Source organism: Anas platyrhynchos, chromosome 2, assembly GCF_047663525.1.
Source record: "Anas platyrhynchos isolate ZD024472 breed Pekin duck chromosome 2, IASCAAS_PekinDuck_T2T, whole genome shotgun sequence".
In the NCBI taxonomy this organism is placed as follows: domain Eukaryota; kingdom Metazoa; phylum Chordata; class Aves; order Anseriformes; family Anatidae; genus Anas; species Anas platyrhynchos.
Window position 1 is genome coordinate 23,603,367 of NC_092588.1, and position 26,546 is coordinate 23,629,912.

Genomic DNA, 26,546 nt, shown 5'->3' on the forward strand with positions numbered 1-26,546 from the left:
CCGGGGGGAGGGCGAGACCAATCGGGAGAAATAGGGGGAGACGGAGCGATTCCCCCTATCTCTTACAGGCGATGGGACGTCCCCTCCGCTCCCGGACACCCCTCTGCTTGCCGCGGGATGGTTCCGCCGGCAGCACGCGGGCCGTGTGGGGAGGAGGGCGCTGAGAGGGGCAGGTGAGGCGGCGGCGCGGCCGCGGCGGCCGTTAACGGTCCCCAGCGGCCGTTAGCGGCTCCCAACGGTCCCTAAAGGCCGTTAACGCCCCCCAACGGTTGCGCTCGCCCCCCTCCCATGCCGAGCTCGGTGGCTGTGGAGGCGGTCAGCCCTCCGCTGGGGGGGTTCGTGGGGTGTGCGGAGCTCTAAAATGGCTGCCCGGGGGGCGGCGGGCGCCGTGAGGGGGTAATCGGCCTTCCTCCTCTTCCTCCTCCTTCTGCCCCTTCTCTCCCCGCAGGATGCCCGGCTGAGGTGGAGGATGGCGCTGTGGGCCCGGCCGGCCGCCCGCTGCTGCTGCTGCTGCTGGCTGCAAAGAGCCCGCTTATCGGCCCTGCAGAGGCTGAGGAGCTCCAGCGAGGCGGTGCAGGCACGGCAAGGGGCTGCCCCGCTGGCTCTGCTGGCCTCCAGACGCGGCTTTCTTCCGTGGGGATGGCAGGCGTACAGATACGTAGCCGTAGAGAACTGTTCGCAGGCTGCCAGTGCCCAGGATGGATCCTCGTCTTCACCGGAAAGTCATTTGTTGCCAGTAAAACAGGAACAAGTGAAACCAGAAACAATCCCTGACCTGAACACAGAAATACTGTGTGAAGGTAAGAGGCCTTGAGGATACCTTTTCTTATTAATCTTCAAGTCATGTTTCTTGTGTTGCCATTGGCTCTCTTTTTTTTGTCCAGTTTAATTAAAATACTTATCTGAATTTCATGACTTTCACTTAGCTTTTGCCCCATAGCTAACATAGAATTTCTGTGATAGCCCTAGCCTATAAAGAGTACCTTTGAGCTAAAATAAAATACAGCATGCTGGGTAGAAACCTCAGTCTGGAGCAGCCAACTAAGGAGCTTCTCATAACTACTTGTAGTAGCTGAGCAGGTGTCAGGGAGGCCACTCCCGAAGCAGCTCACACATCGATGCCCAACGCCTGAGGGGTGTTCCAGGATGATTAGGAATGGGCAACAGGAGGCAGCAGAGGGTGAAGCCTCCTTAAGAACTGTCACGATGGGAAATGCTCCTTCAAACCCTCTGCTGAGGGAAGGCAGATAGATGCGAGGTCTCTGTGGTGTTGTTGCCCTGACAAAATAGCATCGCTTTCTTCCAGTAAGCATTTTCAGAGTGGCATTCTTTTATCCTTACTCAGATATTTATATCGTATTATAACGTATTCCACTTTCTGCAAAATGGTTTTAGGAACCATATGCTGAGGAAACTTGATCTGGAGTTATTAAGCAGTCCTGTATATTCAGATTCGGCTTTGAGTCCAGCCAGCTTGGATCCTACAGAGCTTATTTTTGGGGTGGCTCTGAGCTGCAGCTGAGGTCTGTGTGTTTTTGCAGCTGGTTCTGGAAACAGTGCTGCACCAGAGCTGACAGGTCAGCCAGCTTGTATGTGTCCACACCTGCGACACAGTTGATCTACGTGCCAGATTTTTATCCTCAGGCAGACTTACTGCTGTGCGTGGAGCAATTTGCCTAGTTGGCAGTGCATAATGGGAGAGACATAGTTGGTTTGGTTTTATCATTTTTTTAATCATTTGAGGCCTGTTTCCTGATAGGAAAATAGATTCAAAGAACTTGGAGCGGCCAAAAAATGCATGTCTAACAAAAAAAAGGTAGCAAAAAAGTGCTGCCAGAATGGACCTTGGTATGTTTTGGTTTGGTTCTGAAGGGAAATGCTTCATATGCATACAAATTCATAGAGAGCTGTTATTACTGTTTAAGCTGTTAATGTTGCTAAAAGTGTTCCACTGTGCTTCTGTTAATGAGGCTTTGAGAAAAAAAAGGTGGTAAGAGCTGTAATAATTGAGCTAGTCTATGCAGCTTTTTCTAGAACATCAGGATCTTCCTGCTGGTTTTGGAACTTCTTGTTCAGGTGTAGCTTTGTGTTTTCAACACAGAAGAGCGTCACCTTAGTTTCTAGGAAGTCATTGTGCTAAGGAACAGGACACAGAAAATTGCCATCCTGAGGAGTTTATAATTAGTACGGGTGATCAGCTTGACCATTGAGGTGAATGCTAGTGGTCAGCCTGCAAGACAGCAGTCTTGATCTGTGTGCTGTGAGCTTCTGTCAGTGGAAAAATAAATGAGTTTAGAGATTTTTTTTCAAAAAAAGACAGAGTTTCTGTGACTTTGAACACACTGAAGTGGAAGCAAATATAATGATGCTTACTTGGAAACCTTAATGAGTAGGCAGAGCTCTGTTTCTTTGGCTGTCAGAGCTGGTGGCAGTCAGCAGCCATCCCGTAACGGGTAAGACAAGATGGCTCAGTTGGAGTTGGCTGTGGAATGCCTTGAAGGTCAGAAACAACTGCAGCTCAAGCATTGAATTTGGAGGAGGAGCCAGGTGGTGCGCTTATCAGGCTATGAAAAATCTTTGTGTTAGCTTTTGATTTGGATGTAATCAGGCAAGATTAAATCTGTGGAGGCATGAAAGAAGACTTTTCAAGAAGGTGATATGATCTGTTGTGTGCAGTGATCAAGCTGGGAGACCAAAGGCAGGCTACGTAGGGGCTAAGCTTGGATTTGGCCATGTGAGCAAGACTTGATGGGCAGTGGCAAGGCAGTGTTCCAGAAGCAAAAACTGGGAGCAGAGCCTGTTTTCATATGCTTTCACACAGCAATAGTTTGGCTGTTCATCTCTTGCAGAGTGTTCTTGCATTTTGAAATGGATTCAAAGATCTGCGTAGGGTTTGAAGGGAACAGCTTCGTCATTCACAAAATGCACTTTGCTCTTCTGTGTTTATTTCCTAGACTGGGATGATGTTCCGCCTTCATCTGCTTTGGAGGAGATTTCTGAGGAAGAAGCCGTGCAGATCCTTGCGGACCCACTTCTTCCCCTTCAGTCTTCCACGCTCCGAGATTATGTTGATCACTCAGAAACACTAACAAAGCTTGTCCAGCTAGGTATGCGTGATTTTGTTTGTGTGGTTTCTTTGTGCCTGGAGCTTTGGAGTTCCTGTAGTTTGTGCTTTGATCTTAGTGATGGCTTTGTAAATTTGAAAATTTCAAGCTATAGGAGCAGTGACTATTGCTACAGGCAGCAGAACATTATGCAGGGTGAATGGAAAAAGAGAAAAGGTGGTCTGGCTTACCGAATGCTGCATTAGTTAGAGACAAGGCTGCCTAGCTCTAGTCCCTTAGCGTATCTCCCAGAACTTCTGGAGGTAGGGAGCACTTTGTGCACGTTGGTTGGTCTTTTAATTCAGGCTGGATAATGATTTTTTAATTTGCTGCAAAAGATACTGCAGCTCTCCCTTCCAGGAAGAAAGGAGAGTGATTGCTATGCAGAACTGTAAAAGTGGGGCACAGTAGACTGAAGAGGAAAGAATGAGGGGGTGGGAGAGAACTTTAGGTTTCATCAAAAAGCATTTGGACTGTGCAAGAAAGATAGCTGAGTCCGAGGCTGCTGGCTTCTTCCTCGCTTCCCAAAAGCACAAGGAATACCAGAAAGCTGGTGAAACAAATGTTTGTGATGGGGAGATCTGGCACTGTGCAGTAAGAAATTGGTGTGTGAATCACTCATTGCAAAATTGTCCCAGGTATAGCGGAGTTAGGAATTCCTTGTACAGATGCTTCTGTGAGACAAGAGTAGGTCACTGCGTGTGGCACGTACTGGTGTGTTCGATTCCTCACGTGCAGGATTCCTTGGAGATGTCATCCTTCGGAAAATAATCTTAGCAAAAGTCTGAAACCAATCTGCTTGTTTTATCTGGAATACCTCCATCATATAGGAGGTGTCATGACCTTACTGTGTTAAGCAATCAAAGTATGCTAAATAAATGAAGAAAAAAAGAATAGTCCTAGAAACATCAGCATGCATTTCTGAAACATTTATAGGGAATGAGGTCTGTGTTTAATTAAAACAGTATCTCGTTTTATTTGTTGTAGGAGTTGACTTATCCCAAGTGGAGAAACGTCAAAAGGCAGGTCAGCTCTTACTGACCTTGGACTTTGAGAAAGATATAAAAAAAATACTCCTGTTCCTTAAGGATGTGGGTGTAGAAGACAATCAGCTGGGACTGTTCCTGACCAAAAATCCGTACATCCTTGGTGAAGATCTGGAAGCTCTCGAAACCAGGTATGCCTTTTACGTAGCAACAGGATGTTAAGCCCCAGGCCTTGAAGATGTAGTTTTGGAGTTGTTGTAAGTCTGTCTGAACGCTCGTTGTGGCTGCTTACTTCCTCACTCAGTCCCTTGGCTCCGTGTTCCTTTATCATCAGTCAGCATTAACGTGGTAGCGGTGTTGTAAGTCGAGTCAACCCCCTGATCCATCTGAAAACTGACCATTACCAGAATTTATTAAGTTTGCAGTCAGATTTGTGAGGTGTGTGGCTGTGTGCTGTTAGTTTCCATACAAAGGATGAGAAGAAACATACCTCGGAAAGGAGAAGAAACAGAGTAAGACTATCTCTTTTGGTAGCAGCTTGGAACTGACTCACCAAGGAGACTGCCCTTTGAATACACATTATCTAAGATTTCGTGCCTTGATTTATCCCTCTGTAAGGATGTCTTGGGAATGCATCAGGCCAAGTACTTGAATGGGCTTAACTCTTGGGTGTGGGGCTGTTCAGCCACCTCTCTCCGTGCAGTTGTTGTCTACTGTTGGTTAAGTGAATCATGTTGCAGGCTGGCTTGCAATGGCAAGACAGTTATCAATTTTGAAGAGCAAGGATTGCAGTAGGCAAGAAGCTGTCAGGAGAGGTTGGATAGCATCAGCTGTGGGGCAGGTATAGTGGGAATGGTCAGTAGTGCTATGATCAGGGAGTAAGATACCTGAGTTGACCAACCCTTTGCTGGGTATCAAGGCACACACCTCTTTTAGTCCTTCCATGAGGAACCTTGACATTTGTGGGTTAAGAGGGGGAGGCCAAGACATGGCTGGCAGCAACTTTTACTGTTGCACAGAAAGAAAGGGTTTCTGCAGAATGAGGTTCCTTGTGTCTGCTGTGTCTGGAGATGGAGGCAATCGCTGCTGCTCGTCAGGTGCAATTCTCAGGCTACCCGTGTGCATACGTGCCTGTGCTCACCCTGCAGCAGTTTCTGGTGTCCTACTTACCTGTCCAGCACTGGTGCAAAGATCGGCTGTTCAGGCTAAAATGTCTGTTCCTGTCTCTGCCGCAGAAGAAGCAGCTTGCCATCCTAGGCCACTTGCTTTACCAACGTCACATTAGATTCCAAAATTATGCTCCCTGAGGCTTCCATGAAGTTGGAGAACAATGTAAACCTCTTTTTTTTTTTTTTTTTGTACTGTTGTTGTCAGATGTTGATTGCGCATGTAGTGATCTGCAGATGGGGAGATACTGATGACTGGGCATGGATTTTGTCTTCTGTCAATCAAGCTTCAAAACCGTATTCTGTATGGTTTTCCTTTGTGGATTCTGCAGTAAAAGAAGCAGAGCAGATCATTTCTGTGCTCAATTTTAATAGCAGCACAGTGTTTTGGTGCCTTTTTTTTCCTGTTGTCCAGCCCAAACTGAATGCAAGACTACCGGGAACCAATTTTCATTGTTTGTGTGTTCCCACTTGTGTTGCACTAGACTGTCCCTTGGTGTCATTCAAGATTGTATGTGCATAAGGATGAATGCCAGTCTCTTTAGATCTCATGTCTTAAACCAAGGCTTATGTAGTTAGCTGCTTTTTGGAATTGGGGTGTTTTTTGTTGCTGATGTGTTGTTTTTGTTTTTCTTGTTTGTTTGTTTTTTTAAAAAGCTTCTTCATGTGTATATGTGTTTACCAAAAACCCCAGAGGTGGAATGGTTTATTTTTTTAAGAAAAATCATTGTGTTTATGGGCCTTTATTCAGAAACTGTAAGAGAAACAAGCTGTTTTCTCCATTTACTGTCAAACATTTGTTTTCTGCACCATTCTCTCCTAGTCCTCTCTAGTCTCTTTCAGTGTCTTAGATTTAGGATCTGTGTATTGCAGTCTGACTTTCTAGAGAACACTTACTTAAAACATGTTGCATTCTGAATATACTAGCTATTTGACTGAAAGTAAGCAGTGAGGAAATCAGATAGATGTATGCACATACTCCTTTTTTTTTCCAGCAGCCTGATTTAGAAAGTTGTGATTTGTGTCAGTCGTAAACTGAAGTCCCACTGTTAATTTCACTGGTTTTAGTGTTGCCTGAATCAAGCTGTTCAGTAGTATTGTTTGTTTTCTGCCAACAGTGGAACATTGTCTTCAGTGGCCATTATTTCAATACCAATTCTTTGTCTGAGCATATATCTAAAGATATAATGGGATAATACTGTTTTGTTTGTTTGTTTTAAGTAGCTCTATAAATGTGTAGCTGAGTTGAAGGGGTAACTTACGGTGGGTAAAACAAGAATATTGAGGAGCTGTGTGCCTGGCAGGGTCCAAAATGTTACTGATGGCAGCAATTCATTCTTCTTATGTCTGAAATCAACCATTGTGTTTTGCCACACGCGTGTGCACCTTGGCTGCTTTTACAAAGATTTCAACTGTTTGTGCACCGGGTTTAAATTAGGGCGCTGGGCTTCATACTGCAGTGGCTGAGATACCTGTGCTGATGCTGGTCTTGCAGTTGTAACTGAAGCCTGTTCTCAGTATTTTGGGGCTGTTAACTTTGGAGGATTATTTGCAGAACTTCAAAGATAAAGTTTGTATCTGTGGCAGAAAATCCTTCACTTTTAAACAAAATCCTTCCAAAAGTTAAATATCCTGAATTTAAAATCTTCAAAATAATGCATTGTAATAATCTATTTTTTTCCCCAAAAAATGTTCTCCTTAATTCTTCATTTATATGAAATAATTGAGTATAGGTTTGGAGCGTATGTTTTCATGCACATGTTCCTGCTACAAGGCCAATGTGGTAGCGTGTAACTGTGTTCCAATCTTTTCCCTTTTTGGTTTATGGCTACAAATGTTTTCTCTTCATTCCTTTGCTTTACTGTTTCATTCTAGGTTCTGGCAGGTGGGATCACATTAAGATAGGAGATACTCAAGGTACCAGCTCTAGACTATAGGAGTGTACTGTACTGGTTTCTTTTGTAGTTATAGACATCCTACCTTTCTTTACTCAGCTGTGTTTGCTTGTTTTGTACCTTTTTAATAACAGATTGTGAAATGGAATTAATTCATTCTTCTGATACATGCTTTCATTAGGTGTGTTGACTACAGAAAAAAATGCAGGAGAATGGACACGTATTCTCAAAATTACGTTAGGCATTGCATTAATTCAGTTCTTCTTTTGCAGAACAACTCGTGTGTGTGCTTACATGCTTTGTAATGAATTCAAGATATCTTGGTATTTAGAAAATCCAGAAAAGAAAGGCTGCCTGCTTAGATTTTGTGTGTAGTAGCTGTCCAAGACAGAAATCTGAAAATACAGCTTTTTGGAAACAGGTATACTAGCAGATTGAGGTCTAACACAGACCTGGCTTTTCCTTTTCTCCTCCATTCCATCCTTTTGTTCAGTAAGTGGCCGTTCAGAAACAGCATCCAGAATGAAAGTTGCTGATTTTTCAGCAGTAGTCCTGAGCTGAGATTGTCTGAGTTGCCTGTACTCTCCTGAAGAGTGTAGTTTTTGTTCTGATAAGCTTCGTAACTCACCTGTGAAGTCAGATTTGTTCTTCTGTGACTGTCCTGTGTCACTATGTAGTTAGCAAAATGAGGGCTGAATGGTACAATCCAATTTCTTCTTATTCAACAGCTTGATTTTTCAGTAAGTTTATCTTGCTTCGGCATTGATGAATGGTTTAATGTAATCTCTAAGGTAAGTGTGCTGCAGAGGGTGAATGTGGCTCAGATAGCTGTCTTTGAAAGCTGAGTATCACCTTCGCATAAACGCTTCCCTGCAGATGGACACGGTATTGGTTACATCACTCTGGAATGTTTTATTGCTGTGGATTCCGTGTTGCCAGGAAACAAAACACAAATTTCAATAGATTTGGCATTTGACTTCAGATAAACACTGCAAAAGTCAAAACATTCCATAACTCATAACAATTCTGACAGTTGCAAATCAGTGTCTGCACTGCAGCTGCACCAGATGCTTTGTTTTTACGGTGTTGTTAATGATGACTTAGAACTGCTAACATGCTACACACAACTGCTGACTGCTGTAGGAGAATGAGGGCTGACCTTGGTGCCAATGCTCACAGAGCGATCTCAAGCCATGGTCAGAGCGAATGACTGTTCTTCTCTGATATACCATCTCCTAGAGTCAGCTGATTATGATCTTGCTGTCCCTCTTTGAGACTTCTTGCCTTTTCAGGTCGTAGAGAAGTGCTTCAAGTGTGAATCTTAATGACTGGTTCCGGAGATAAAGTAAGGGAATTAGGACAACCAAAAGATTTTTTTATTATTTATCTGCTCATTTAGCTCTGTTTCTAGAATGCTTGGCAGTTGTGTCCTCGAAAAATGGAATGGAAGAAGAACAGCATAGCCAAATGGCTTCATTCAAAACATAACGGGATACATTTTGAAGGGGCAATTGTTTATTTTTGCATCCTGTATTTCTTCCCCCTCCTGATGTCTGTGTCTCTCAGGTTTCTGTAGCCAGTTCCATCAGCATTGTCTAGAGACTAGGCTGCTACCTTCTGTGTTGGGATACCTGCTCAGTTAGGAATTGGTTCTCTAGACGTTGTTCTTTTATCTTCTCTGAAGAGATTTTTTCACTTACGGTTATTTCATTTTTCAGGGTTTGTGGAAAGAAAGGGAGGTTGTAGTGGCTAGAAGGTACTAGAAAGTATTTTACTTTTTTCTCTCAACAAGATGTAATTTAACACACAGCCTTTTTCCCCCACTATACGACCAAGCATCTTTTGCTGAGTATCTACTTCTGCAGAATGTTCTCCAGTCCATGCAGTATCTTAATTAGTCAGATGAAATCAGTTCTTGTATGCCCAAAGTTCATCTGATAACAAGTACTTCTGTTTCTGATCATCTGTAACCAAAGGGAACCTCTTCACATAGCAGTGTGTTTTTTGTAAATGGTGGCAAATGGGTTAATCATGTCTCTTTTATATGCTGTATTTTTCCTCCTTTTTTTTTTTTTTTTTTTCCTGGGAGCTATGGTAATAATCTGTTGTAAGTAGTACTTGAAGTAGGACTTCACTTTCACTGAATTCAATAGAAATTGGAAAAAGTTTTGAGTTGGAAAGAAAGAAAGATCTGTTAAACATAAAAACTGTAGTCAGCCCCTTCACCTTTCTGACAACCAGATGTTTTGTGACTAAATCCTTGGAGCAGTGACTGAAAAGTAGGGACCTATGGTAACCAAAGTAACTTCAGCTGATTTAGAAATGTCTCTTTGGACAATGTCTCTACAGATGGCATTGTTGTACGATATTTCTCCTCCAGTGCTATTGGCAAAACAGGGATGTATGAGGTATAGTACTCTGTTCTTTCAGCAGTAGAAATGGAATTGATTAAAATAGCAAGAGGCTGTGTATATCTTCTTGTCCATACCCTATGATGATCTATTAATGTGTTTGCAATCTAGGAGACAGGCTGGTAGTTAAATATAGGTTAACATAGTTATCTGCTTAAGTACAGCTGGAAGGAATTAAAATCTGTCTTCGGTATTGACATTCTGCTCTGAGGTTTATTTTACTTCTAATTAATTGGAAGGGATGGTATTTTGCTTTTATGATAACTGCAGATTTCCCCCTAATTATTTTTGGCAGAGTTGCATGTTAATGCTAGAACATCTGTCCGTTTATAAGATATCACTGAGGAATTTAAGCGAGTACTGAATAAATGGAGGCAATAAAATTTTCATCACTAGATTTTTATTTTGTTTTTGTTCTCTTTCTAGAGTGGCTTACCTAAAATCAAAAAAATTTGGTAACGCAGAAATTGCTCAGATGGTCTCAAGAGCTCCATATTTGCTGTTGTTTTCAGTGGAAAGATTGGATAACAGACTGGGTTTCTTCAAAAATGAACTTGGCCTCAGTGTAAAAAAGGTAAAAACTATACTCTGAAGTCTTTAGGTACCTTGTCAATGACATCTGTAAAGTCTCAGAACACGAATGCTTACATGGCAGTGCTGGCAGGTTATCCACGAGCCCTGCTGATGTTACCAGCGTAACACAGGATTGCAGGAAGGTATAACATGATTTTAACCTTCCATAGATGTAATAGGACATCTGGCATTCAGAATATGCTTAAGTACAGTTCTTGAAGATGATCAGCTGCAGGATGTTGACAAAGAAGCATGCCTGTACCCAGTTTTATTATTTGCAGTAGTTCACAGGACTGAATCTGTCGGTGCAAGCAACTTTTTAACTTGAAGCAGATTAATTGGCTCTCTTCATCTCTTCGAGATACTGTAACACTTCACTCATCAGTGTTAAATAGTCAAATCTGCAAATATAATATCAAACTGAATGCCAAGTCATGTGCTAGTTCACCAAGAGTAATCTTTGTTTCCCAGAGTGCTACCACACTGTGACATGCTTAGCAGGTATTTAGCACCACGCTTTGGGATAGTTGAGGAGCTAGCAGCTGAAGCATCTTAGCATGAGTGGACAATGTGAGTTATTTCCTGCAGTAGCTGGTGATTGCAATAAATGTCAATTTTCAAGGGAGATCGTTTGTTCTTCTATTGGCTTCTATTAGTTGAAGAGTCATAGCTGTCACAGTGCCTGTTCTTGGCCTTTCCAGGCTTGAGGTAAGAGATGTCTCTGGAAAAGGGTTTAGTCACTGCCTTGTACTCAGGGTGGATTACAAGTAGTCCCATGGCTCAGGGGATGTGGAGTAATTTCTTGTGTTGCCATAATGTTATGGTGTTACTAGATCCCAAAGTAGACAAATAAAGCACTGCAGTTGAAAAATCCTTTTATAGCCTCTAGCAGGTAGTGTTTTGTTTACTTCTCTTTAAAGAGATGGGGAGAAACAACTCAAGCACCGAGAGAGGGCTTTTCAGCATGATATCTACTTCTGGGGAGTGTTTTTACTCCTTCTCCCCATCTGTTTTATAGAGGCTATGGTATTTTTTGTTCTCCAAATTAACGTGACATTTGGGTAACATTTGCATCTTAATACATAACTGTTTCCTGCAAACTCAGCTTTGGGCTAGAGAGAAGATGAAATGCAAGTGAAAATGCATCTCTCTTCCAATTGGAAAAAAATAAAAAATCTTTTTTTTTTTTTTTTTTTACAGATATATTTGCAACTGTACTTTCATGGTAATCTTTCCTTTGTGTGTGTTTTCCCTAATTGCAGACAAAGGATCTGGTAATTCGTCTGCCAAGGCTACTGACTGGCAAATTAGAGCCTGTAAAGGAGAATCTTCAGGTAAGTTTATTAGTAGAAGTTAAAAATATATTGAGTACCTGCATAGTTTGAGTTGACAGAAGATAAAATTCCCTGGAAAAGAATCCTGTACAGAAAGAATTTCATGAAATAATTTTAGTGAAGATGGAAAACAACTGAGGATTTTGTCAGACCACTTCTTTTCCTCTGCGGTTTGCCAGTCAGTGTACAGCATACGTGGAACAATGTCTTGTTCTGTTTTCTATTCTGATGTAGGTTACAAACTTCATCTGGGTCCCTTCCTGCCAGATTTTGCTATCTGATGACACAAATTGTTACCCGTTTTTTTTTTACAATGAGTGAAAAATAGGGCTTGCTCTCTCCCTTTTTTTTTTCCTTTCCTTAATTACTATGTTTTTTTGCTAACTCGAATTGTTCATGAGGATTTAGGAGCAAGAAATGTGCGTTTGATTATTTTCCTCTTGGCAGGTAGCTAGTCTGCCAAAATGTGCATTTGACACCTATTGTCTGATAGCAGATGGTCGTTATTAACAACTGTTGGGTAAATAACTTCAAACCCACAGGGACTCCTTTCCCCTTTGAAAATGTAACTGTGTATTGGTTTAATTATTGTGCTGTAAAGCCAGCTAGGCCAAACAGCATGATGTAGTCTAACAAATTGAGAAGTCCCATTATCCTATAATGCATAACTATGAATTAAAATATATAATTTTCACACAGACTCACTGCTCTGAAACCATTAAGCACTGGGAATCTTGCAATCTGAAATGTGTGTGTGTGGTAAGGGAGGAGACTGGAAAGTAACAGCCTGTTCCAATTAATACTGCTTTCTTTTTAATGAACATTGTTTCCACAGGCTGGGGATTCAATATATTATGATGAATGTGTTTTTTTGAGACTCTCAGTTCTATCTGACTATCTTGCCTATCTGCAAGGAAATACAAAGTGTAGCATCCTTATTTTTAACGTATGTTATGAAGAGAGGAGAAAGAATTTCAAGTCCTTGATATCTGAATCTACTGATAATTAGAAGCTCTGTTTTTTCAGGAAGCTGGATGTTTCTGACTCAGAATCTGAAGTCAGACCTCTGTGATTTAAGCTGGTCGTGAGCAAGCAGCATTCTCAAAGCATAACCCTGTAACAACGCTTCAGGAATGATTTGGTGCTACCCCTCACTGAGCGGGCTGCTAATTGGAAATAAAGGCTGCAGCTCATGTTGGCTGTCAAAAGATACCAATCACGGACTAAGCAAGCTCAAGGATAGAATATTCCATCCTCCAAAGGTCTCTTCAAGCACAATTAGAGATTCATTGAGAGGGTAAAGCTGGAAAGTTTGCATTACCACCATCTGTTGTGGGAATCATGTAGGGTGTGTTGATCATTGCTAGGACTTGCACAGTAAGGATATTAGCATACGTGGTGTAGCTACTGAGTATTAAATATATTATCTGAGTGCAATCAAAGCAAATTACACTTGAGCTCACTATTTATGTCGAGGAAAGTGTTTCACATAGTAGAAAAGAAAAGGCAAAGGGACTCGCCACAGTCAACTGCAGTGGGGTCAGCTGTATGGCTCCACTGATCTAACAAGAAGTCTTATTTGCAGTCATATTTCTTACTGCAGTAAGCTGCCCCCTGCTAACTCAGATCTGTGGAAGGCATCACAACAGTGCAAACACATCTCTGCATACTTGAATGCCATCGTAGTCGGTTAGTGTTCCTTGTGATACACAAATATTATAAAGCAGTTAAGGAAGAGTCAGGAGTCGAAAGACCTGATTAAAGTCATCTCTAGAAACAATTGCCTGTAAAGGCCTGGAAATCCTACAGTATCTTCAAAACCTAGTTCCGTGCCCTTCCCTCTGCTTTTGCCAGGCAGTCCTGGAAGAGAGTGGTCTTGGCACATCAAACTGGACACACAAAAGCACCATCTTTGTGCCAGCTGTGAAGAAGTACCTGAGCTGGATTTGAAAGTCTGGCTGTGTTGCCTGGCAAGCCCACCCAATTCATGACGGAAAACAAGCTCCTTGTAAATGTCACTGGAGGATAGAAGAAATGGTTGAATTACCAGACACTCTTCTATGCTGAATTCCTTTCTCAACAACTCAGTGAACTGCTTGCCATCCTGCGTGTCGGGAGGAGTTCTCATGATTTTATTGAAAAAATCTGTTTTGTTTTTCCTTTTGGGAAACCATAATTGCAGTCAAGGCAGTCTTTGAAAAAGACATCTTACTTTAGGCATGAACCAACTGTAAAATAAACTGAATACATTGCATATTCTATACAACTCTTTCAGGTTCAACTTAGGAAGGATTCTCAGGGGAGAGTTTTTGTGTTCACAACTGCTATGTGTACTGAGACACAAGCGTTTTTGTTGATATCTTGGACAAACTGAAAAATAGATAGCATTCACAGAAGCCGTCTTAACTTCAGGAATACTCCATAAGCAAATTGCACTTTAATGCAGGACGACAAACAGTTTAAACTCTCTGACTTCAGAGAACTGGAAGATGATGATATGGCTTGCGTTCATATTGCCGTGTGACAAAGGGTAGAAGAATTTTGCCTAAGTTTATTTCAGTGGCATGTTAAAATAAGCTGTTTCCTGTAGCTGACTTTGGAAAATCAAATTCTACTCTCTTTCAGGTTTGTCAAATTGAGTTTGGTTTTCAACGTAACGAAATTCAACAGATAGCGTATAAAACCCCCAAGATTTTAACTGCAAACAGAAAGAGACTCCGACAGACGTTTGACTACCTGCACAACATCATGGGCATTCCCCACCACATGCTTACTCGCTTTCCTCAGGTGAGCTGTTAATCCGGGCATAAGTTGTAGGTGTTGTGTGCATCACTGTTTCACTAGGTTGGTGAAAGTGGAGGCCTGCTGTATGCAGGACACACAATTCTTCAACTTATGTGTGGCTTTTACTTTAATTGGGAAGACTTTTATTAACAAGTCAGCAACCATTGAGTATTCAAGTGTAAAAGTGCCTTTCTTCTCTCCCTTGTGTATGTGCCCTCCCAGCCCCCGAGTCTGGTCAATTTTAAGTTTTTGACAGAAATAATCATGCCTGTCTCTTTTGGATTCATAAAAGAGAATTAATAGCAGCTTAGGGATTCCTTGTCCTGAAATCTTCTGTGTAGAGACATGAAAAGAAGACAAATTGTGCAGAGGATCTGTTCAGTAAACAGGATAAACATATAACCATTTATTTCATGTTTGCCGAATTAAAAATTAAATTTTGTACATCCTAAGATCTGAAAATGTAGTTTAAAGGCAAAGAAGTTTTATCCTTTATGTGGTTAGATTGACCTTTCTTCTGCTGCAGCAATAAACAGTGAAAATAAATGAATTTTTTGATGATTTTTGTTCCATCTTCTCATTAAAGTTATTTCCTCACAAACTTGAAGTTCAAAGTATTTCTCACTTCATCAAGCACTGACAGGCAGTCACTCTAACTTCTTACAAGGAAAAAAAAAAGTATAAATTGCTACTTCCAAACTGCAACAATGCTCTTCCTAAAGCTAGTACTAACTGATTCTAATTAAACTGGCTAAAAGGCCAAACTTGTATGGGGAAATATGACTCCTCGTCTGGATTTTGGCTACTTATCTTGGTATCTAACATATCTTAGCACCAGTGCTTTCTGTAACTTCAGTCTGTGTCTCACTTTTCTCCTTTTTTTACCTGTAAATGATCACAAGTCCTGTTCACTTCCTTCTCAATTGTCTTATCATGGCTTTGTGGTGCTTCACCTCATTATTTATGGTCTCTCTTCGGAAGAGTAAGTGGTTAGTTTCTTCCACTCTATGTTGTTGGTGTGGTCAGTCTTTCCTTTCTCTGTTCTTCCGAGTCATCTTCAAAACCGGTGAGTTTCATGACATGACTAGGGCAGCTGAGCCTGTCATTTTTGTATTTAAATACAACCTACCTTATGGTTGACATAAATGAGGGGAAAAAGATGTAAAATATTTTCTTGCTAGATCCCTAGTTTGTCTAAAAAATGCTCTTGTTTTTTAGATTGTTTCAGGTAGTCTAAATTTCAGATTTTGATCATTCTCCCCTTTTTTTCTTTTTTAGGTTTTCAACGCAAAGCTATTACGAATCAAAGAGAGGCACAAGTTTCTTACATTTTTGGGAAGAGCCCAGTATGACCCAGCAAAACCCAGCTACATCTCTCTGGACCAGCTAGTATCCTTGCCGGATGAGGTGTTTTGTACAGAGATTGCCAAAGCGTCTATACAGGACTTTGAAAAATTCTTAAAAACGATTTAATTATTAACACATGTAGAAAGGAATAGAATAAAGTTGTAAAATAAACATTTTTTAAAAATGCTCCCTTTTATGGTCTCAAACTTTTTTAATTATTTGTTTAAGTCATCATTATTTATGAAACACTTGTAGGATGTAAAGGCATATGGTAACTTTATGGTGAATTAAAAGGATTAGGTAAGTATATGTTCATTTTTATTGATGTGATCCTTGTAATTAATTGCTAACTCTTAATTCAGTATGAATGATGGAGCATGCTAACAAAAGTAAATCAAGGTGATTTTTCTTTTCTTTCAATAACTTCAGAAGCTTGGGAGATGGAAAAAATGGTTAATCACTTTATTTTTTCCCCAGTCATCTTAAGAGCTAGTAATGTTATTTGTTCTTTTATACAGTAAAGAGAAGTACAGTATGACACGTGAAGCCCATTATAAAAGAAGGTGCTTTTCAACAGGTTACCCAAGTGTTTCCTTGTAAAGCTGGCTGCTGAAGTTAGTATCCTAAAAGCTATACAGTGAAATTAGGCTTGAAATATAACAGAAATTGAAATTTAGGCAAATTGAATTTAGGCAAATTATAAGAAGAAAAGCTCCTCCTAGGTTTCAGGGACACATCTAGTTTTAAGTCATTTTTCGCTTTTGCACTGTTGAGAGGCTGAAGCAGTTTTACTCCACCCTGATGTGATTTGTATGGCTTTAGTATAGAAGTAACCAACTGTGCACAAAAAAAAAAAAAAGCTATAATGTGTACTTAATTGATAGTTATCTTGCTCAGTTATAACTGAAGTAAAATAGAAATTGTGGGAGCATTAAAAGTAGTTAATATTATCAGTGAATAAACCACGTTAACACAGAGTTACGAAATGTTTCACAGTGTATTTGGGCAAAGTGAAGAAACTAACTTTGCACAAATGCAAACTAATAGAAACTTGTAAACAATAAACTATTCTTTCAGTTAAAATAGGTCAGGAAATTGAAATCCAGATGTTGTCTTTTGTATTTAAGCTTTTTATTTCATTAAACTGTCGTTTTTTTAAGGTTAGTGTTGGAACTTAAAATACCCATTTGGGCCACAGGAGTAAAAGCCTGAAGATTCTGACTGCAGATAGCAGAATAAAATGCAAAAGGTTAAATTCCCCTAATCAGGGGGGAATACAGTAACGTTAAAGTGCAGTTTAAAGAACGAGAAGAGTTCTCAGCATCACAATCTGGGACTTTTACCCGGAATAAAAATTAAAATTTGAATTTCAACACCACCCAAGGTAAGGAATAGTATCAGGATAAGCAGTATATGGGTTGATTTAGCAGAGTATCTTCATTTCAAATGCAGGAAAAAGCTGTGTTGTGTGTCTGTCATGATGCTCTCCTGTTCCTGTTCTGATCACAGCGATCACTGAATCCTCTGTCGCGTTGGCTGCTCCTGCTGGAGGTGCACAAATACCAGCTGAAGTGGTGGCTGAAAATGGGCTGGCTGAACCCTTCCCCACTCCTTCCTTTCAAACCCAAGGATCTAAATCTAACTTAAGATCAGATTTTAAATATTAAACGCTAATAAACTATTACAATCTAGTAAGAGTAATGATTACAGAAAACGTGTGCGTTCATAACACTAAATTAGTTTGGTTTTGCATTTACTTGGCTGCCCTGAGCACTATTAGCATATGATAAACCATTACCCATTACAGAATACATATGAAATGGGATTTCTTAAACTTTGAGCTTTTAATTTAGATGTAAAAAAGAACACCGCTGCCAGAGCTAAAGGGGTTCCTTGAGATGCTAACTGTGTGAGCTTATGCCAAAATAGCTTCCCAGAAACACCGTGAAGAAAGACAACCGAGAGAAGTGCTAAAAGAAAAGAGGAGAGGGAGGAGAAGGCTTTTCTGAGTTGTATCAGATACTTTTTGGCTGCAAGCTGACAGAAATTTCCGACAGCACCGCTCCTGCTGCGGGCAGCGGCTGCCTGAAGGGCGCCCTGAGTGCTGCTGCGAGCCTCAGCCACCTCAAATTGCCTGGTGTGACGAGATTGCTGTTATAAACCAACTTTTTTTTCTTTATTTTATTTTTATTTTTGTCTTTAGGAGCGCAGCGGGACGTTTCCTCACGGACAACCGGCGGGACGCTGCCCCCCCTACCCCCGCCCCGCTCCTCCCCTCACGGCCGTGCCCGGATCGAGCCCGCCCCGCCGCGCATGCGCCCCGGGCGCCCCCCAGCAGGCAGCGCGCCGCGCCGAGGTCAACATGGCGGCCAGGGCGACCGGTGAGCGGGGGAGGGGGCGGCTGGGCAGGGGCTGCGCTGAGGCGCTCACAGGGGCTGCCCGGGGAGGGTGCGGGTGTCCCGTCACGGGAGGGGCTCACGGCCAGGCTGGATGGGGTTTGGGGCAGCCTGGGCTGGGGGGAGGTGTCCCTGCCCATGGCAGGGGGCTGGGACTGGGTGGGCTTTAAGCTTTAAGGTCTATTCCAACCCAAACTGTTCTGTGGTAAGTAGCGGCTTCAGGCTCGGTTCGTGTGGTGTGGTTGCTTCTCAGGTAAAATGTGAAGGTCGAAGTATGACCAGGCGACATGCTGATAGTGTGCTGCTATTACACATAGCACTGACTTTCTGGATTGTCTTCATAAGGCAGCCCACTTAAAGTCATAAAATATAACCTTGCGTTCACCGCATTGCCTGAACTGTGCTGTTTTCACCTTTCCAGACCCTCGTCAAGTTATATTAATTTGGTACCAAACAGCATTTAACTACACTTAAAACACAACCAACCAACCCTCCTTTTATATCCAAAAGCACAGCTAGGAAAAGATCAGTATCCTGCTAGATCAGTATCCTGCATTTTGCATCCTTTCCTTCTTAAAGCCAACGATTCTTCTGAGGTTTCAGTGTTGACCTTCCCGTTGACTTTGGCAGCTGTTTGGAAAAGCAGGTCTGGAATAGTATTTAAGTAATGGGCGAGGGGAGCAGAAGGTTAACAACATAATGTGCTGGTCTTGAAATCGCATTAACCCGTAATGAGAGCTGTGAAACTTAGGTAAAGGCTTTGAGAAACAGGGCGGTAAACACTGTGGTGTTAGCTCAAGAAAGTTATGGAGCTTAAAGCTGTTGCTGATGTGTTTGGGGATGAATTGTTAGCAGTGTTCCAAGTCTTAAAGTGCTCTAATGTTTAAATAGAGTGAAAGAGAGGTCAGAATATTGTATGGAGCAAGCACTCGTGCTGTATGCTCAGGATCCGTGTAAGAATACTGGAAAGCAGAGGAGCCTGGTCATACATGCTCAAGTCCAAACCTGACGTGGTGTTTCGTCACTGTACGTGAACAAAGTCAACAAATAGTGTCATAGCAGTGTGTAAGGTTGCATTTTGTCGTGTTCCCCGACTGATGGCAGTCACTTTCAGTTTCAGGAGGTGGCCGTCTGATCGACAGAATCCGCAAGTGGTACTACAACGCGGCTGGATTCAACAAGCTCGGTGAGTGTTTCATTAAGCCTTAGAAACTTTGCAAGGTTAACAGTCCTTCATCTAGTTATGGTTCATAACTGGTGTCTGGATGCACAATTTGTTGCATGTCTTTTTATTAATGTTAGCTACTACTTTTCTTTCAAGAAAAAAGTTATCAACAACTTCAGTCACCGGTGACTGCTACCTAGAAATGAGACAGTGACTTCTCTTCTGTTGTTTCTGTGTTTGCTCCCCTTTTCAGTGAAATAACTTGTAACAACTAAGGTTAAGTTGGAGCCCTTGAAAAAATTCCAGAAAGCAGTCCTGAAAGCTTGATTCTTTATTTTTTTTTCCCCACCAAGTTAATTGCATGGGTTAGTACCTGCTAATCTTGGTACCTTCCCAAGGGCTGCATTCCAAACTGGAGAGATTGCTGCTAATAGCAGTTGGTCTGTCTGGGTTACTTGTGCAAAGCATCCAACCTGTATAAAAGGATTTAGCTATTTTTGCACTTTGTATCACTGTAACTTGAGCTGCTGTGTCTCTGGCCTGTATAATGGGAAAGTGGCTGTAAAAATAGTGTTTCCTTAAGTAAAGGGCTTTGCCTTAATGGTATTGTTATTAATTCATCCCTTGTTATTACCAAGTTTGTTTCAACAATAGAGATTGCAGAACTGTTCTTGAATGACAAGATAATTTGAATATTCAGAGACTGTTACTAGTACTGGCTGCACCTTCAGGGCATGATTTAAAGAAGTTTACTTGCCTGCCCCAGGAAAGATAGAAAGAAAAAAGAAAATTGAACAACTAAAGTTTATTCTTTGACCACTCAATTCTAGAGCTGAAGTGGTATCTATCCATTGACATTCTTGATGGCATTAATACGTTTGTTCCATTTTCTGTGAATGTGACTGAAAGCTAGTGGTTAAACTAGCAGCCATGTATATTGTGCCTTTAAACAGAAACTGTAAAACCACGCCTTGTATTTTCAAGAATATATGACTCAAAGGAAATTTGTTTTTTACTGTGAGACTCCTGCCAACTTGGTCACATGAGAGCAAAACCTTTAACCTCAAGGCAGTAGGTGTGCACTTGTAATCTATACCAATTTTAAAATGTTACAGAAGTAACATTTTGTGCTTTGTTACTAATACTGAAATTTCAAGCAGGATTGGTTAAATTTCAGAAATTCTTCACTCTAAAAACAGTGTGGGTATCTCCTTATGCTGTCAGAAGGCTAGTTACACCTCCCTGAACTATGTTCTGATGGAGGGAAGAAGTGGAAACTCAGGCACAAAAAAAAATCAGTAGGTTCATGTTCCCTTTGCTTGTTGGACCTGATGGAGATCGAGGCATTATCCTCACTGGAGCTTAGACAATAATTCTTAGGTACTGAAATAGTCACATCTGCAGTTGACTGGCCACAACAGAATCAGCTCTTAAACCCTTTGCCTAGACAGTCATCTGAAATCAAGGATATGAAATAAAGTGAACAAAAGTCCACCCATCAGATCCTGAATAGTTACTGTTCTGCATAGATGATGCAAAATATTATGAAATACATTAAATCAAATATCGATTTTCCATATTCCTTCTTAAGAAAAGGAGCAAGAGCAATTAAATAGAGTACGTGAATGTCAGCATTCACAATTTGTTCTCTGTGAGCAGTTAGTGGTTCTCTTTGCCTGGATTGTTTTGTTTTGTTTTGTTTTTTTCCTCAAAATTTTGCGTTTTAAGTGTTACGTCCATGTTATGCAAAAACACCTGTGTTGGTCCTAAATCTTACTTAGGAACATCAACTCAGTGATAATGTAAAATATCGTTGGTGCAGGATTAATGCGAGATGATACGTTCTATGAAGATGATGATGTAAAAGAAGCACTGAAGAGACTTCCAGAAGATCTTTACAATGAAAGAATGTTTCGCATAAAGCGAGCACTCGACTTAAGCCTGAAACATCAGATCCTTCCGAAAGACCAGTGGGTGAAATACGAAGAGGTATGTGTATGGAGTAGCCTCAAGGTGGAGGTCATTAGGACTGATCATTGTAGTGTCATTGGGATGTTCAGTCTCTTGAAGAGATGCATGTTTACATGTTATTTATAATGTGTGCATCTCATGGTATACCTCTGAAAAACACAGCTTTTAAATGCTGTTTAAAAATCTGTATTTTAACATTGGAAATTAAATCTTTTTGCTCAAGATGACAAAGGCTTAAACTACAGCTCAAAACTATAGCACTTCTATATTCAGATGAAATATTCTAAGCTATCAAGTAAGGAAGTATGCTCTAACTGGCTTGGAAATTCTTTTGAATGAGTTTCTTGGTTTTGTACAAAATCTTGAGCCAAAGTTTTTATTTATGAAAATGTCAATAATTTAAAGGAAAGCCTTGTATTAAAATAAATGTATTGCTGTAATTTGAAAACCAAATCAAGCTACACCTTCATTTTTATTTTCAATTAACATGTTTCTTTGTAGTGGAATAATTCAGACTTTGCGTTACTGCTTGTTTCAACTTTCTCCAAATCAACTGGCAGGAATTTTTCACTAAACTTTGGACTGGAAAATAATATAAGAGCATTAATTTCTCGATAGAAGCAGAGGTTGTTTCTTGTGGTGTTCTTGGTCATATTTTGGTATTGACTGCATAAGTTGCTTGAGCAGCAGTTGATTTGCAGTTATGCACAGACAAGGTGTTATGTTTGAATTTGCAGTGCTGTTTAGAAGCTAAGTTCAAAATAAGCTTCTGCAGTGTGAGGAAAATTTAAAGTGGATTTTGCACGCTTGGATATTTGTCAAAAAATATGAAGTTATAGCTGAAGGCATCGTTTGACTTGTTAATGTTGGGGAAGCATTAAGAATTAGCAGTGGTTGCATTAGAGTTTGTCGTTGCAGACTTGGTAGATGACAAGCTTACCCTTTCAGAGTGAGTGGTATAGTTCTTTTTTTCTTTTCCCCCTCTGTAGATTAGTTTGTAGCCAAATCTGAGGAAGAATGAGAGAGAAGTAATCCGTAGGATGGTTTGAGTTGTTTCTGGACCTCCCTTTTGAGTTGAAGTTAACTAATCTTAAATACTCTCTTCTTTTTCAGGATAAGCATTATCTTGAACCATACCTTAAAGAAGTAATCCGTGAACGGCTTGAAAGGGAAGCATGGAACAAAAAATAACTATTGAACTACTACTTCATGCGAATGTCCACATACTTCTGATATCTCTAAACATTTGGTTATTGAAGTCTTCAGGGAGGCAAATGTGAAGCTGAAGGAATACTTGTTTCAGCTTGTTCATGGGTTCTGTTCATCCAACTAAAATAAACGTGTCAAAGTATAAAATCTCCTTGGAAGACTTCTTTGTAAATGCTAACAGGCTAATGTTCAAATCTTTCCTATGAGCATATACATTACATATTAGTTTAATGGTATGCAGTCTTCATTCCAGCTTCTTACTCTTTTCAGAGTGCAGCTGTTTCCTGCAGTTAGAGGGTAAGGTAAGAAATGCCCAGGGCTGCTGCTGCTAGTTGCTCTGTTAACTTAAAATGGGGGTGCTGTTTCCTTTGTCACCAGTTCTCCCTGGAGATGAGAATACTGGACCGGTGTTTGATATGACAGTGGTGTCATGAGATAGCAGCATGTGATATCCTGTGTATCTAGGCACGTACTTATTTCATTAATAACAAATGTAAATGGTTCCTTAATCATAAAATCAGGAAATATTTTACTAGCTCTTTATACCAGGTGTGTTGTCAATGCTTGTAAGATTATTTTCATATAAACCTTGATGACTGTCTCATTTCATCTTGATTTTATCCTTTTAAAAAGCTGATGTGCTTTCTACAGTATAATTAACATCCCATGTATTTTTTTTCTTGGCCTAGAGCATGTTGTTATTTACAGTGAGTCGCACCAATTACTTTAAACCATGATGCTAACAGACTTAATAACAATAAAGATCCACAGAGCTTGGGCCCTATTTCAACACGGAAACAATTCAGCTGTATGTGGAAAGTACCAGCCATTGCTGTCTGAAGACCTTGAGTTTGGTCATCCATAGTATAACAGTAGTGTTATTTCTGAGACAGTCTTTGGTGTTGCACACAAATTGCAAAATTTAAGGCTTTTTATATCCCTCAATATGGAGTGCACAATCTTGTGCAGTAGTAACACAATATCTCTTTTATTATGCATGCTTGTAAACCAAATGCAGTAATCTGAGGACCAAAAGCTAGAGAACAGTTTAAAAAAAAAAATACATAAATTTGGAGCAAACCATGCCTGTACCTTTGGATTAATATATAACCAAATAGCTTCCATTCATTCTAATCCATATCTTAGCTTTGGTCATGACTCAGACTCGTCTTATCTGCTTGCTTCAGTTGCTTACATTTTTAAAATGGGTAGAGCGATTACTAGGTGAAATATTTATTTCAACACTTCACAGTATGGTGAAGCAAAATGCTGCAGAAATATCTGCATCACCAATATTCCTTGAAAAAATTGTGTGGAAGTTACATCAAGAATGTGAGGTTTCCTTCACCTCTTATAGCAAAATCTTACCATTGAAGCATATACATCATTTGCTGATGGGTTTTAGAGAACTTCCTAATTTTCTTCAAGAGACAGACAGGACCTGAAAGTTCCACAATTCTGTTGTATGGAATTATTAGAATACTTTTTTTTTTTTTCCTAGTGGAATTAGAACTACTTCATTAGCTATTAAATAATAGAGAACTTAATTATCTAATGGAAGGAGCATTTGAAGGGCATAACTGGTCAAAATTCTATGAAAAGCCACAGTTTTGTAGAAAGGCCGTATCTGTTTATTTGACTATAGGTTTGGATTAAGGTTAATTTGGTTCAAAAGTTTTCAAAAATAAGTTGGGGTAGACAAAAGGGGTTTGTTGGCCACAAGCACTTGAAAATAGTCTGACCTTTGTGGAAGGTGCCAAGCATCCAAGGGCCAATTGGCATCATGCTTCTGAAACCATCGACCTCTTTACTGTCGTATATCGTATTTCAAGAGTCAGAGGCGAGTGGTGGAGGTTAACAAAAGTCTTCCCAAGTGGTCTTTATTGCAGTTTCAGGGGAGGAGATAAAAGGAAGCAGTGTCAAAGCTTGCCTGTTGACTAGCTGAGATTGACAGCTTCCATTTAGGCATATTTTCAGATGCTTCTGATGTGGATTAATCAGTTTTAAGTTCCCATACTGTACAGAAGTTTTCTGTTGAAGTATTTTTCAAGAGTTCAGTGAAGACTGTTAGCTTATTTCTCAGTTTAATATTAGAAAGGAAAATGTATTTGGTTTTCTGGCAATGATGGGTGAGTATTCTTTGAGACATTTAAGAAAATCTAAAAATAATGTGAAACAGGGAGGGAGCAGGTCAGGGTGAAAGGGGGACCTCTGCGCTGGAACCAGGAGTTGTAGCAGTTTGATGTTAGAGAACAAGCTCTTATCTAGAATACATCATGTAGGATTTGGATGCTTGTGCTACCAGCTAGCAGGTGAGTAACTTGGAAAACAGTTTAAAATAAATAAATAATAAAAGGAGGGAAATCCATGTATCTATAATCTCCTTGCAACACTTCCATCCCACCTGTGCAGCTGTGTCCTGCCACATTTCTGGTGTAGGCTGTGTGCTGGTCTGTGAAGAGTGTGAACCCCTGGCTGCAAAACCCTACAATCTGAAAAATTGTCTAATTTTAAGGAAAAGCTTGATAGCACTGATAGGTAGATAGTCTGATGAAGAAGAAAACAGCATTCTGTTCTGGAGAACTAGCTTTTCTGTCATGAAGTTCCTCTGTAATACTCTGCAAGGCACTTTATTCAGTGATCTCCGACTTCCATCTGCATTAGTGCAGCTCATTTCAGTATTTCTGTTCTGAAAAACAGAACAGACAAAAGCATTGGTGTTCGTTTGGGCACACCACTGATGCTACAGGAGGTAGTGCTGGGAGCAAATCTCGTGAGGAATTTGAGTTGAAAAAGACCTTCCTCATTCCTAGGATGCTAAGCGTAGAAATACAGCAGCTGATACTTCTGTGACCTGTGCAGAGTGTGGCACTTGAGGTTGTGCTGTGTACAGAAAATGATTGAAAAGTACTCTTAAAAAGGGGTTCCTACTGGAAAAAAATGAACCTGTAACTTGTGGTCATATCATAATGCACAAGGCAGCAGTGTATGTCTTGAGTTTCCAGACCTGATTTTGAAACCTTGATCTTAATTAATATGAATTCTATATAGATTTCTTACATCACTGGGATCTTTTTCTAGCTTAAGTTCACAGCATTTTAGGCACATCAGAATTATTTGTGTCAAATTAAGAAAGTCCCAGTTAATAATATTAATCCTGCAGTTTGACAGTTCTAGCTTGAATTAATTTTCGTAATTTTTAAGTGAACTTTCACTTCACTTGAAGTTCTTCGATTAAATACATAGTGAAATACATGAATAGGTTTTGATTGCTGAAGATCGTGTTTGTTATGGCAGACCGATTTCTTTAAATTTCACATCAGTCAACCAAGAAACAATGGATTTTTCTGCAGCTCTGTAACGAGAAACATATGCTTGTTTTACATCCAACTCCCATCCAAAGGAGAGCTGCAGCAGATACAAATCTCCTAAGAATTTTGATGAAACATCATGCTTGTCATTGCGATGGAACTGTTTTAGCGTTATTATGCTAAACACATTCCTACTTGAAGCATTTTCTCTCTAGGTAGCAGAAGTCAAAGATTATCCAAAGGGTTTCACCGCAGTGCTGTTGTGCCATCAGCTTTCGTGGGCTGAAATTTTGGCCGTGGTAAGGGCAGGGCAGGGAGATGCAACCTGCACCACCGCTGCTCTGGGGTGAGACCAGAGCTGGAACTCGGTGTCCCTCCTGGTATGCAGCTGAGTGCCTTGAGTGACTTCACTTCTCAGCCTCTTTTCCAGCTAGTCTAAGGCCCAAAGGACTGAGATTTTGGAAAATATTTAGGCGACTATCTCCGCTGTAAACTGTTTGGGTTAGTATCTAAGTACCGTTGGAGAACTGGGCCTGATCCCAGAGCTCGGTTTCCCCAAACTCCTCTGCAGGCTGTGCAGAGGTGCAAGTTTCCTCAAGTAAAGTTCTGTAAATGCTGCGGTGTTGAATAGATCTTGGCTTGCCCAGGACCTCAGTGTTGGTGGTGCTGGAGTAGGTGTCAGGCCAGTCTGATAAGCTGGGGTGCCAGAAATCACCTTGGCTTCTGCTTTCCTGGCAAGGTGGCTCCTCATAGCAAGCCTGGAGAAGACCACCTCAATACCTTCTAGTCACTAGTGACTTAACATTAGTTTATGCTGGCAGGCCGTGAGCTCGATTCATTTTTCTTCACAAAAAGCTGGTGTTTTGCAGGCCACCAGAGAGGGTGACACCTGCG

General features: G+C 40.7%; 2 protein-coding genes across 4 annotated transcripts; both read left to right on the forward strand.

Annotated features, from left to right (window-relative positions):
• Positions 1–40: 40 nt before the first annotated feature.
• On the forward strand, positions 41–15,786 carry MTERF3 (mitochondrial transcription termination factor 3). Of its 3 annotated transcripts, none has more exons than XM_027452492.3 (8): positions 41–173; positions 449–800; positions 2,955–3,107; positions 4,092–4,281; positions 9,989–10,136; positions 11,398–11,469; positions 14,095–14,256; positions 15,532–15,786. In XM_027452492.3, the coding sequence occupies exons 2-8, from the start codon at positions 470–472 to the stop codon at positions 15,724–15,726; spliced, it is 1,251 nt and encodes a 416-aa protein (XP_027308293.3). In that variant the 5' UTR covers positions 41–173; positions 449–469; the 3' UTR covers positions 15,727–15,786. The 3 variants fall into 3 exon arrangements, with proteins under 3 accessions (XP_027308293.3, XP_027308295.3, XP_038029879.2); XM_027452494.3 differs by lacking the exon at positions 41–173 and adding an exon at positions 266–396; XM_038173951.2 differs by lacking the exon at positions 41–173 and having other exon boundaries at positions 326–800.
• A 2,106-nt stretch (positions 15,787–17,892) lies between these two features.
• Positions 17,893–22,488, forward strand: UQCRB (ubiquinol-cytochrome c reductase binding protein). Its single transcript, XM_027452495.3, has 4 exons — positions 17,893–17,981; positions 19,111–19,182; positions 20,984–21,150; positions 22,246–22,488. The coding sequence occupies exons 1-4, from the start codon at positions 17,963–17,965 to the stop codon at positions 22,321–22,323; spliced, it is 336 nt and encodes a 111-aa protein (XP_027308296.1). The 5' UTR covers positions 17,893–17,962; the 3' UTR covers positions 22,324–22,488.
• Positions 22,489–26,546: the final 4,058 nt, after the last annotated feature.

Coding starts and splice junctions, on each gene's coding strand:
- MTERF3 (XM_027452492.3), top strand. CDS start 470: ATGGCGCTGTGGGCCCGGCCGGCCGCCCGCTGCTGCTGCTGCTGCTGG. Junction 3,108..4,091: donor AACAAAGCTTGTCCAGCTAG/GTATGCGTGATT, acceptor TATTTGTTGTAG/GAGTTGACTTATCCCAAGTG. Junction 4,282..9,988: donor CTGGAAGCTCTCGAAACCAG/GTATGCCTTTTA, acceptor TTCTCTTTCTAG/AGTGGCTTACCTAAAATCAA.
- UQCRB (XM_027452495.3), top strand. Junction 19,183..20,983: donor GGCTGGATTCAACAAGCTCG/GTGAGTGTTTCA, acceptor TCGTTGGTGCAG/GATTAATGCGAGATGATACG. Junction 21,151..22,245: donor AGTGGGTGAAATACGAAGAG/GTATGTGTATGG, acceptor CTTCTTTTTCAG/GATAAGCATTATCTTGAACC.